This window comes from Salmo salar, chromosome ssa09 (assembly GCF_905237065.1).
Source record: "Salmo salar chromosome ssa09, Ssal_v3.1, whole genome shotgun sequence".
NCBI classification, from domain to species: Eukaryota; Metazoa; Chordata; class Actinopteri; order Salmoniformes; family Salmonidae; genus Salmo; species Salmo salar.
Window position 1 is genome coordinate 21,340,967 of NC_059450.1, and position 13,258 is coordinate 21,354,224.

Here is a 13,258-nt window from a genome sequence, read left to right on the forward strand (position 1 = left end):
TGGGCCTCCAGCCGTGATGAGTAAAACACACCATGTCCTCTAGTCTCCTTCCATCTCACTACTGTCTATTCAAGGCCTAATATGCAAGTTGGCAACATGGAAGAACTAAAATAACAGGCTAACTTGGCTCCCAACAACAATAAAAGTGATGACAACTCAGTCACGCTGGCTTTTAATCATGTTAAGTGATTGTTCTTGGAAGGCGAGGATTAGTTGCAACCAAGTACAGCAATTTCCAAATCAGAGCATCGGGCACAAACATTTAAATTGGTCCAATTTCGATTCCTGTATTTTTTTTATACCAAATAGTTATTTAATTTAATCAACAACTGAGGGAAATATTTCAGAATGAAAAGACGAGACTAAGTGAACTTACTCTTCCACGTCCTCCACCACGGCAGGCCTTCTTCCAGACCTAAGGAACAAACAGTGAACATAATTGATAGATTATACAACAAAGGAACACAGACAAAATACTTTTGTGCCACATAAATAAAATGACTAAAATCTATTCAATTTTAACAGACAAATCAATGACCAATTAGCTTATTGAACAGTTGTTCTATTTATATTTGAAAGCTTCATCTTAAAAGCACTAATGGTTCTGATGTAGGCTAGTTGCTCTGTCAGATGTGAGCCTCCTAAGGCCTAGGTGAGGGATGGGCAACTGGCAGCCCCCCTTTTGTAGGCCCGTGGATCAATTTCCCCCAAATGAAAATAAAAACAGAGTCAGAGTCTTAGCCTAGGTAGATTCAGGCTCCAAAGGCACATCCCCTCATGATGAATTCAGATTTTTTTGTCCCAAACCCCCATCAAAGTTCCCCATCCCTGTCCTAGGTTGTATTTTCTGTTGTTCCTCTTCTCTGTTGTTCCTCCCCTGCTGGACCACGGGGCTATTTTCAGACACCTCTCCATTTACACAGCCCAGCTTGACTGCATGCCACGCCCTACACACACTGACAGAATCCCTGTCTTTTCACACATTCTCACCTCAACACACTATTCCTGGCATAACACTGTTTCACACCAGGGTTAGGGGAGATAATATTAGACAAAACAGGGCTACTGTCAAATAAAGGTATCCTCACCACAAGCAGCATTAGAAAGGCAAATCAAGTCTTGAAATCTTAACATTTTAGACCAAGACAGTCTGTGAATTAATGGCTATGAAGACAACTTTTTACAAAGTTACTCTTACATACGAGTGTTGCTGAATAATGTTTTGGAGGAGATACACAGTACCGGCAGGTTCTACTGGTAGAGGAGTGCCCCCTACTGGTTTTGAAGAAAACAGATACTGTAATTTTCTCAGGACTGAAAACAGCTTTTTAAAGGCAAGTGAATGTTGCCCTACAAATATATTTCTTATTATTCCTTACTAGTGTGTATCAATAACCTAAATTTAAAAAATGAAATTACATTATATATGTTTATAAATTGTACTTCATGAATAATCCATTCACTAATCTCTGGAGGCTCCCCTCTCTACAATAGATCAGCATATTCTCTGGGGTTGAAGCCACCACAGGGCCATAGGAGTGTTAAGGGCTCCTCCGTCGAGGAGCAGGAGACCAGTGGTGTAGATGGCAGACACTGGCCAGGGTCCAGACAGAGCTCAGGGGAGACAGAGACAAAGCGGACATGCCCCCGAGCCAACCCCCTGGCCTTAGGGCCTCGTCTGGAGGGGAGCGGAAACAGACTCAGCAGAGCCTCACACATGGTCCTCATCCACTCTCTAGTCCACACCACAACCAGCTACGCCAGGGACACTTCACTGCTGTGGGACCTGATCTCTGCTGTATTATGTATTTGTTTATTTAGCCTTCATTTATAAAGGCTATACATTTATTTATACTTTTAGCCTTTATTTATACAGTCTTTATTGATCTTTTTGTTGAGACAAATAAAATAAAATACTTCAGTCCGACCCACCTTAACCCATCCTGCCTATCCTTTTATCCTATGTTTGTATGCTATTCAAAGCGACAACAATAGCAACAGAAGCATTGTGATCAGCTCTGGAGTCTGATGGTCAGAGAGAGATCAGAGAGGGAGCCCACCTTGCTGCCCTTGGACTGTGTCCTGGGCTGGTGACGCTTAAGACACATTACAGGCCCCTTGATTAAGACTCATGTAGGCTGAAGCGATAGACATGGTAAAACTGTCTGGAAAAAGTTGTTAGGGATAAAATATATTGTGACAACCCAGCTTCAAAAGGTTCATCAATAAACTGACAGATCATTTAGTGTCAATTAGGAGTGATAGATCGACAAATCCTGGGATTTCTGGGCTGGGATTAGTGGGAGGAGGTGATTGAGCACAAGGGTTGACATTGAAGGGAAAAGTCCTTGCCAGTTCCAGGGGGGCCCATTACTTACTTTGTTTCAGAGAGGATCAATGCACGTGAGAAACCCTTAACACCTCCGGTATTCCAATCTCTCTGAACGCAGGAATCAAGACGAGTTACGCTAATGCAAGGACGAGACACTCTGACCTTCCCAGAGTGAGAAAGATATATTTAGTTTGCTGTTGTCTTTACTGGCTCTGCAAATAAATAATAACTACGCAAATAAACCCAATTGAACCAGCTTGTTCACTTCAATGTATAGATTGATGCATCTCCCCGGCTCTCCTCCCCACAGAGACTGGAGTAGAGTGGTGGATGGAGCCATCTGGAACAGTGCAGAGCCAGTTCCACAGTCTGACTACAGTCACACTGACAGCACATACGGAGATGTACAGTAACGAGCGAGGTCTTTTAGTTGGCCCCCCCTTTTCAAATCATAAAAAAATGGACAGTTAAGAGGAATATGTTACTTAATGTAGAGACAAATAATTATGCATATTTTTGGTCATAAAGTTAATTTACGAAAAATCTCTATTTAACAAGCTAGCTGACTAGCTAACATTAGCCAACTAGCTATACATTTAGCTTGCTATATGGGCGTTTGACATTGGCATGAATTGTAATTTGTAGTTGTTGAATGTTTTAGGGACTTCTGAGCTGTGAAAACCAGCGGATGTACACAATCTACCTAGAAAGCATTTACTGCAAATTGAATGTACAATATTGTCAGGTTGCCTTGCTGTCAATCACTTGTCAATGTTCTTTACTGTAGTAAGTAACGTAACGTTAGTGTTAGAGATTGAAGATATTTGCCATAGCAGGTACATAGCAGTAGCTAACTCTTTTCTTGCTTGTTGTGTAGTGGAGGATAAAAAGACCTGTATGATATGGATGTGTAGCTATCTGTGTATGGACCCTAAAACATTTGGTATAAATATTAGCTCAGAACAGTGGTCTTAATTGTTCTAGAATGCTTCCACTAGTAATGACTAAGTGAAGGAAATGCAACTGTTACATGTCAAACTGTTATGGAATGGAAGTCCTGCTTCAGTACTACTCCACATTGAACCACAGCCAGAAGATGGGTACATTACGGGCACATTGATTGCTCTGCTGCTCTCAGATGTTGCTCACATGGTAAGTAGTAAGTACGCATTTGTTGCATCAGAAATATAAGGAAAGCTGTTACTGCCGCCAGTACGGGCATTGTGAAAAACACAAGGCTCGTCGCCAATGAATTGCGTGGTATCCGTTGGCAGTTTCTGATGTGCGCGAGTGATGTACTTTTGTCCCATTCCCTAGGCCTAATTTAGCTCTCCCTACCACTAGCTGCTCCGTTTGAGTGCCACTCTCCCACTGAGGAACACTTGAAAATGAGGGGGAGGGCTAAGGGGAGGGATTGGGATGCAGCCTAAATGTGTTGTTTTAGGGATGAATTATTTTGTTCAACACATTCCATGTGTCTGTGGTAGGAAATATTCATACATGTGCCTTTAAAAGCGAGCATGCATTGGTTAGACAGCCATCGTAAGAGGTGATGAAGTGGCCTAACCCTGTGATGAAGTGGATAACTGACTAACAGTGCCCTCCTGTGGCTGACACATGAACCATGTCAATTGCCACCTCGCGCTCAGCTGAAGAGGATGTGTGGGGTTCACTACTCAGATAGGCTCCCTGGAATGTTGTTGATTCAGAGCGCAAAGTATAAAAAATATGCATTGATACATAACCTATTCTCTGTTTCAGCATGAGAGATCATTGGTAACAAAAGAACCTTGCTCCCAATCTCAAACGCATGCCAGAGACACATTCTGGAGACTGTGAAGTGGAGTTACCTAGTCTACAGGCTGGAGGTGAGTAGAGCGAAGGAGATACTCACTTGGCTGATCCAGAAGTCTCCTCAGCCCAGCCGCCCTGCCTGCGGGCTGGTTTAGGAGGGGGTACCTGAGGTTAGAGAGATCCTTAATGACAGGCATAACAGACAACTTCTTTAAACTATTACCGTAATTTCCGGACTATTAAGCGCACCTGAACATAAGCCGCACCCACTGAATTAAAAAATATATATTATTTTGAACATAAATAAGCCGCACATGTCTATAAGCCGCAGGTGCCTACCGGTACATTGAAACAAATTAACTTTACACAGGCTTTAACGAAACACGGCTTGTAACAAAAAATAAATAGGCTTTATCGAAACACGGCTTGTAACAAAAAATAAAAAATGAGCAGTAAACAGTAGTCTACCAAGAAAGTCATTGGTCACTATCTTCCTCCTCCGGTGCACTGAAACCACTGAACCACTGAAACCACTCGGAGTTGAATAGCCTCAGAATGCTTCATGAGATATCGTGAGGCAAATCCCCCGCTGAGCCCTCTTCAAAACGCAGCAGTCCAGCCTTTCGAAACCCGTTGATGATAGTGGATTTTTTTACAATGCTCCACGCTGTCAGGACCCACTGGCAGACTTGACCATAAGTTGCTCTTCGCATGCGGCCCGTTTTAGTGAAGGATTCCTCCCCACTTGTCATCCAAGCCTCCCACTGAACACGGAGCGCCACCTTAAATGCACGATTTACACTGATGTCGAGTGGCTGCAAATACTTTGTTGTGCCCCCAGGAATCAGGGTGACAAAATGACTACCGTAATCAGAATGATGGGAAGTTTGAGCGAGCTCGATTTAATCTAAACAGTAAACAAAAAAGTTGTTTGACCTTAACCCGTTCGGCAATTTCATTGGTCTAATGAAAGCTTCATGCCGGCAAAAAACTGAGCACGTCACAGAATGTGTTTAAAAAAAAAAAAAAAAAGTGAAAGCGGGAATAATCCATATTTTAGCCGGTCATTGTTTAAACTGCGAGTTTCAAAGCGTGGGAAAAAAGTTGCGGCTTATAGTTCGGAAATTACGGTAGGCTAAATTCTACACGTCGGCTGAAAACATACAGAAGGAGGAAAAGGGGAATTTGAGTCCAAAACAACAAAAGGGTGTTGTGGCATGTAATGGTCTCTAACTCCATGTGAAAATGATGCTTTCTGTCAAGCTTAATCAGAAAAATAAAGTAAAAGCTTCCTGTGATGCAAAACTTAAAGAATGTCTGCCTAGTTTTTCGTACTGCACATCGGTTGGGTATTTCCCCCCCTAAATTCAAGTATTTACTCAGAGCATTGTAATAACTTAAGCAAAATGGAAAAGGGGAAAATAGGAAAAGGTCGCGGAGCTACAACAGCCCGTAACAAGACAGCAGAATATATAATCATCGATGAACCCGAGATTGCTAATGCTAGCGCAAATAAGATAGCAGCAGCAAAAGAAACCTCATTTCGTGAGATGATAAAGGAGGCTTACGAGAGGAACTTCGAGAATATGTAAGAAAGGAACTAAATTAGTTCAAGAAAGACAACCAGAAACTTGAAGAAAACTAATTAGAACTTCACAGCATATCTACAAGAATGGGGGACGCAGAACAGCGCATTGGGGAAACGGACACATGGAACTCCGCAGTCAAGGAAATACTTGAACAGTCACTGAAAAACCAACACGCACTACAGGCAAAAGTGACAGAACTCAAAGGTTTCTCACGTCGAAACAACATTAGACTTTATAACGTAGTAGAGAGCGCAGAAAAAGACTATGCCCAAATTCGTGGAGGGTCTATTCAAAGACATACTTGAAGACGACACTGACCTGGGAATCGAGAGAGCACACCGAGCTCTGGCCCCAAACCCCCCCAGCGGCGCCCCACCAAGATCAATAGTAGTACGGTTCCTAAAATTCTCAGTGAAAGAGAAAGTCTTACATGCAACCTGGAAAAAGCCTGTTAGCTTCCAAGGCCAACGAGTGTTCTTTGATCATGACTACGCGGAAGAGATACTGAAAAGTTGGAAAGAATACACCCCCATTAAGAAAGCACTTAAAGAGAAGGGTATATGCTTCCAAACACCATTCCCGGCAAAAATGCGGGTATTTCTGGAAAATGGCCCGGTTACATACGAGCATGCAGACGAGGCGGCTGAGGATCTGAAGTTGAGGGGCATCCCAGTGGAGTATACTGCTAGGAGAAAGGCGACATCACCGGCGGAAAGACTCGAGCAGGCTCTCCCATGGATCGTTATCGACAAGCAGAGCCATGGAGAAAGAGGGAAACCACCTCGGCGAGAGGACGTTCACATCCGAGAGAGACTCAGGCATTTCCAACGGGAAGATGGAACTGAATCGGATTTAACAGAATGAATAGTTACCGCGAGCTGTTAAGACGTTGGGTTGTTACGGTTGGCATCGCAATAGGTAAAATATCTCCCCTATTTTCCCCCAATGCTGAACAAGGGTGAGTAGCCAAAAGTATGTGTTCTTTATAAACACACTAAGTAGCGTCACGTTAACATATATATTAACTAAGTATTAATGACACATTGACAACGGGGTGACAGAAGGACACATCAAGAGGATGATTCATGATATGCATGCATGACCGATATATACTGCTCAAAAAAATAAAGGGGACACTTAAACAACACATCCTAGATCTGAATGAAAGAAATAATCTTATTAAATACTTTTTTCTTTACATAGTTTAATGTGCTGACAACAAAAATCACACAAAAATAATCAATGGAAATCCAATTTATCAACCCATGGAGGTCTGGCTTTGGAGTCACACTCAAAATTAAAGTGGAAAACCACACTACAGGCTGATCCAACTTTGATGTAATGTCCTTAAAACAAGTCAAAATGAGGCTCAGTAGTGTGTGTGGCCTCCACGTGCCTGTATGACCTCCCTACAACGCCTGGGCATGCTGCTGATGTGGCGGCGGATGGTCTCCTGAGGGATCTCCTCCCAGACCTGGACTAAAGCATCCGCCAACTCCTGGACAGACTGTGGTGCAACGTGGCGTTGGTGGATGGAGCGAGACATGATGTCCCAGATGTGCTCAATTGGATTCAGGTCTGGGGAACGGGCGGGCCAGTCCATAGCATCAATGCCTTCCTCTTGCAGGAACTGCTGACACACTCCAGCCACATGAGGTCTAGCATTGTCTTGCATTAGAAGGAACCCAGGGCCAACCGCACCAGCATATGGTCTCACAAGGGGTCTGAGGATCTCATCTCGGTACCTAATGTCAGTCAGGCTACCTCTGGCGAGCACATGGAGGGCTGTGCGGCCCCCCAAAGAAATGCCACCCCACACCATGACTGACCCACCGCCAAACTGGTCATGCTGGAGGATGTTGCAGGCAGCAGAACGTTCTCCACGGCATCTCCAGACTCTGTCACGTCCTCAGTGTGAACCTGCTTTCATCTGTGAAGAGCACAGGGCGCCAGTGGCGAATTTGCCAATCTTGGTGTTCTCTGGCAAATGCCAAACGTCCTGCACGGTGTTGGGCTGTAAGCACAACCCCCACCTGTGGACGTCGGGCCCTCATGGAGTCTGTTTCTGACCGTTTGAGCAGACACATGCACATTTGTGGCCTGCTGGAGGTCATTTTGCAGGGCTCTGGCAGTGCTTCTCCTGTTCCTCCTTGCACAAAGGCGGAGGTAGCGGTCCTGCTGCTGGGTTGTTGCACTCCTACGGCCTCCTCCACGTCTCCTGATGTACTGGCCTGTCTCCTGGTAGCGCCTCCATGCTCTGGACACTACGCTGACAGACACAGCAAACCTTCTTACCACATCTCGCATTGATGTGCCATCCTGGATGAGCTGCACTACCTGAGCCCCTTGTGTGGGTTGTAGACTCCGTCTCATGCTACCACTAGAGTGAAAGCACCGCCAGCATTCAAAAGTGACCAAAACATCAGCCAGGAAGCATAGGAACTGAGAAGTGGTCTGTGGTCCCCACCTGCAGAACCACTCCTTTATTGGGGGCGTCTTGCTAATTGCCTATAATTTCCACCTGTTGCCTATTCCATTTGCACAACAGCATGTGAAATTTATTGTCAATCAGTGTTGCTTCCTAAGTGGACAGTTTGATTTCACAGAAGTGTGATTGACTTGGAGTTACATTGTGTTGTTTAAGTGTTCCCTTTATTTTTTTGAGCAGTGTAGTTTTCACTTGTAATTAACCGATGTGTATAAGCTACGAAATAGGCGCCCTTATTATTTTTGTTTCCAACAGGTCTTGTTTGTGACAACGTCACACATTTTCATATCTGAGCGAGGGGCCCCTCCTGCGGACAGGCTCATCCCCTCAAACCCCAGAGGCAAGAGACAGTTCTCTGACATGGGAGTCCAAATACCAAAGTATTTTCCCACTTTGGTTTACTTTATTATCGTTCTTGATTTCTCGTTCATTTTTAGGCTCAAGATAAGCAGGCAGATATGGTGCAGTTTTTTTTTTATATCGATGCATCATCGGGAATTTAAGGTCATAAGTCTCAATGTAAACGGACTGGGGAGTGACATCAAGAGAAGTAAGGTAATAGCAAAGATGAAATGGGAGAGAGTTGACATACTATTCTGGCAGGAAACTCACTTATCCACACCTGAACACGAGATGCAGCTAAGGCGGTTATTAGAGAAAAGATCATAGCCACATCATCTCTCAAGAAAAAGATTAAAGCACAGAAACTGCTGAAATTACAGGAAACACTAAGAAACTTAGAACGATCTCATAGTCAATACAAAGATCCTCTTATATTATGAGAGATTCAAAAGGAAAAACAGGAAATTGACCAGATTTATAGAGAAGAAGTAGAGAAAAAGCTCAGGTTCCTGAAACAACGATATTATGAAGCAGGCTCAAACGCAACCAAATTACTAGCATGGAGACTCAGGAAACAACAAGCACAGAATACCATTTTCAAAGTTAAAAGACCCCAAAACAAAGAAGATCACATGCAAATTAGATGAAATACAGAATGCATTTGAATCATATTACACAAATCTGTACAAGAAACCAGAGAAGGCAGATGCACAGACAATAGAGCATTTTTTGAACTCACTTGATCTCCCCTCAACTGGGACAGAGCAAAATGATAGACTAACTTTAGAAATATCCACCGAAGAAATGAATAAAGCAATATCTCAACTAAAAGTAAACAAGTCTCCAGGCACTGATGGCTTCCCTTCAGAACGGTTCAAGACCTTCAGAGAACAACTAACACCTCTACTTAAGGCCTGTTTTAATTGGACTCTGCGGGAGGAGGGTCTCCCACCGTCATGGAGAGAGGCCATCATATCTGTAATCCCAAAAGAGGGTAAAGATAAGAAGGAATGCAGTTCATATAGACTTATCGCAATTCTTAACACGGATTATAAACTATGTGCATCAATAATAGCCAAAAGAATGGAGAACATAATCCCAGAATTGATTGATGGAGATCAAACTGGTTTCATACAAAATAGGCAGACAGGACAATATAAGGAGAACACTACATGTCATGGACCACATTACTCAGAATAAGACAAGTGCAATATTAATCAGTCTAGATGCAGAAAAAGCATTTGATTCAGTGGGATGGGATTACCTATTCCAAGTTATGGAAAGATTTGGTTTCAACAAAGAAGTGATACAGTGCATCAAAACACTGTATTTGTGTCCGACCGCCAGAATAAAGATAAATGGACATTTGTCACGAACGATAAAATTAGTGCGGGGTGCAAGACAAGGCTGTAATCTTTCACCCACGCTCTTCTCCTTGTACCTCGAACCATTAGCACAGGCAATAAGACCTTAGAGGGAATAACAATAAGAGGCAGTGAACATAAGATATGCATGTATGCTGATGACGTTCTGTTATTCCTTAAAGACCCAGGCTCAAGTGGACCTAGATTGATGGATGTTTGACAAACATTTGGAACATATTCAGGTATGTGCTTAACATACACAAGACCCAAGCCCTAGTATATAATTATACCCCACAGGAAGAGCTGAAGAGTAGGTATAACTTCCACTGGACCTCTTCATACATTAAATATCTTGGAGTATTTCTACCAAAAGATACACACAAACTTTATTGCATGAATTACGATCACATCAACAAGAAAATAAATGATGACCTAGACAGGTGGAATTCACTTCCCTTAGATCTTAGTAGTAGAATTGAAACAATCAAAATGAACATCCTGCCGAGGTTACTGTATTTGTTCCAATCACTGCCCATAGAAATCCAGCCTAAACAGTTTAGAGAATGGGATAAACGGATATCAAGGTTTATCTGGAACAGTAAGAGACCAAGAATTAGATATACAACATTACAATTACCAAAAAAACTGTGGGGGTATGGCCTTACCAAACCTAAAAGATTATTATGTGTCAGCCCAATTGAGACCTCTGGTGTGTTGGTGCAATTCAGAATACGAATCCAAATGGAAAGACATTGAGACTACTTTGACAGAGACACCCATACAATCAGTTTTGGGAAATAAGGACATGGTAATAGAAATATACAGTAGACAAAATCAGTGGATTAATTTTTCTCTAAAGACATGGTTAAGGGTAGTTAAGCAAAATAAATTAGACAGAGAGATCAAACTGCTGAGTTGGCCCGCATACGACCCCAGCTTCATTCCTGCAACTCAGAACAGCAGATTTAAACAATGGACGCAGAAAGGCATCACATCATTCAGTACAATTATAAGGAATGGGGACCTAGATAACTTTCAGGACCTAAGTAAAAAACATGGCTTGGATAAACAAGATTTTTACAGATACCTACAAGTTCGACACTATTTCTTAAGGGAGATAAAAGTGACTGACCCTCGAGCACCTCCAAAATTAATCCAAGTATTCACTAACGCATACAACTTGGGGAGTAACAAAAAAACTCTCAAATCTCTACTTGGGTATTCAATCCTCAAAGAAACATTCTACAAACTATATTAAAAAGAAATGGGAGGAGGAACTTAGCATTGAAATAACTGCTGAAACATGGTTGAACATATTAGAGACTCAACAAACCTCCACCAACTCAAGGTCATGGAGAGAATTCTGTTGGAAGAATGTTGTACGTTTCTTCATAACACCTAAACTGAAATCAAAACAGACTGGCTCCCTACATCCTTGCTGGAGAGAATGCGGCCTATCGAGGGTGGATCACTCTCATATCTTTTGGACGTGCCCCGCAATCGAAACCTACTGGGGAGAAATATGATCTAACATTGGAAAAATAATGGGATTTGACATAGAACAAACATTCATTTCTTTGTACTTGGGTGAAATACCTGATAACTTACACAATAGAGAAAAGTACCTCTTGAAGGTCCTACTGGCAGCCAGTAAAAAGGCTATCACTAGGAAATGGCAACAAAAAGACCCTCCCACCATGACACAATGGATAGACATTGTAAAAGAAATACACCACATGGAGCGTATGACCTTTGCTCTAAGAACACAAGAGGAGAGAGGTCAGGAATACTGGGGAAAATGGGTTTCGTACTTGGAAAAGGTCTAATTCAAAGATGTAAATGTAACTAATATGATGAAGGTATGACGTGCACTATAACTGCCAGATCTTTTTTGTTGTTCTTTTATTTTACTTTATTTGTACTTTCTTTGTGTTCCTACAATAAAAACAAAGTATATATATATATATATATATATATATATATATATATATATATATATATATATATATAAAAAAAACATAAACTGCCCCTGGAACTGTATTCTGGAGTTGTAGGCTAGTTCAGACCAAGTAACCCTTGGTATCCCATATAGATGGGGAGAGACTATTTTATCTAAGAGATCTTTTTAAATTACTAGAGGAACTATGTCATAAACCCTAAAAGTTCCAGAATGGGGTGAAAATGGAAATATTATTGGTCAGCGCGAAATTCACACCACTCTAATTGACTTTTTGCTAAGGATTTTGGAAAACCAATCGCAGCAACTGTTTTCAAGTCCGACAACTCGGACAAATTCATGTTTGAAACGCATGAAAGCCAGTGAGGGCAGTGAGAAAAACCGAGTTTTCTTAAAAAAATGTATTGTTTAAATGGCTAAATAATTGTGCACCAAGGGTACTTACCACTGCGATTCCTGAAATGCAGAGCCAGTTGGAGTATTTTTCGAATAACTAGCTAGCTCTGTCTCATTCATTGACCACCAAATGCTTCTAACGCTAGCTAGCCCCTTAATATAAAGTTCTCGAAATGTGCAGTACCAGTCAAATGTTTGGACACACCTACTCATTCAATGGTTTTTCTTTATTTTTTCTATACCGTAGAATAATAGTGAAGACATCAAAATTATGAAATAACACATGGAATCAAATAGTAACCAAAAAAAGTGTTAAACAAATCAAAATATATTTGATATTTCAGATTCTTCAAAGTAGCCACCCTTTGCCCTGATGACAGCTTTGCACACTCTTGGCATTCACTCAACCAGCTTCATGAGGTAGTCACCTGGAATGCATTTCAATTAAAAAGGGTGCTTTGTTAAAAGTTAATTTGTGCAATTTGTTTCCTTCTTAATGCGTTTGAGTCAATCAGTTGTTGTGACAAGGTAGGGGTGGTATACAGAAGTTAGCCCTATTTGGTAAAAGACCAAGTCCATATTATGGCAAGAACAGCTCAAATAAGCAAAGAGAAATGACAGTCCATCATTACTTTAAGACATGAAGGTCAGTCAATACAGAACATTTCAAGAACTTTGAAAGTTTCTTCAAGTGCTGTTGCAAAAACCATCCAGCGCTATGATGAAACTGGCTCTCATGAGGACCGCTACAGGAAAGGAAGACCCAGAGTTAGCTCTGCTGCAGAGGATAAGTTCATTAGAGTTAACTGCAGCTCAGATTGCAGCCCAAATGCTTCACAGAGTTCAGATGACCTGGCCTCCACAATCACCCGACGCCAACCCAATTGAGATGGTTTTGGATGAGTTGGACTGGAGAGTGAAGGAAAAGCAGCCAACAAGTGCTCAGCATATGTGGGACCTCCAAGACTGTTGGAAAAGCATTCCAGGTTAAACTGG

The 13,258-nt window shown here is 42.0% G+C and overlaps 1 protein-coding gene across 2 annotated transcripts in view; it reads right to left on the minus strand.

The window, feature by feature from the left end:
* The window catches only part of LOC106611048 (intraflagellar transport protein 43 homolog A-like), a 42,838-nt gene that overhangs the window by 12,479 nt on the left and 17,101 nt on the right, over positions 1-13,258 (minus strand). For both annotated transcript variants that reach the window (XM_014210879.2, XM_014210878.2), the window contains 2 exons: positions 4,227-4,291; positions 377-415 (listed from right to left, as the gene is read on the minus strand). In XM_014210879.2, coding sequence (XP_014066354.1) covers positions 377-415; positions 4,227-4,291 — 104 coding nt within the window. The remainder of the gene's footprint in view (positions 1-376; positions 416-4,226; positions 4,292-13,258) is intronic.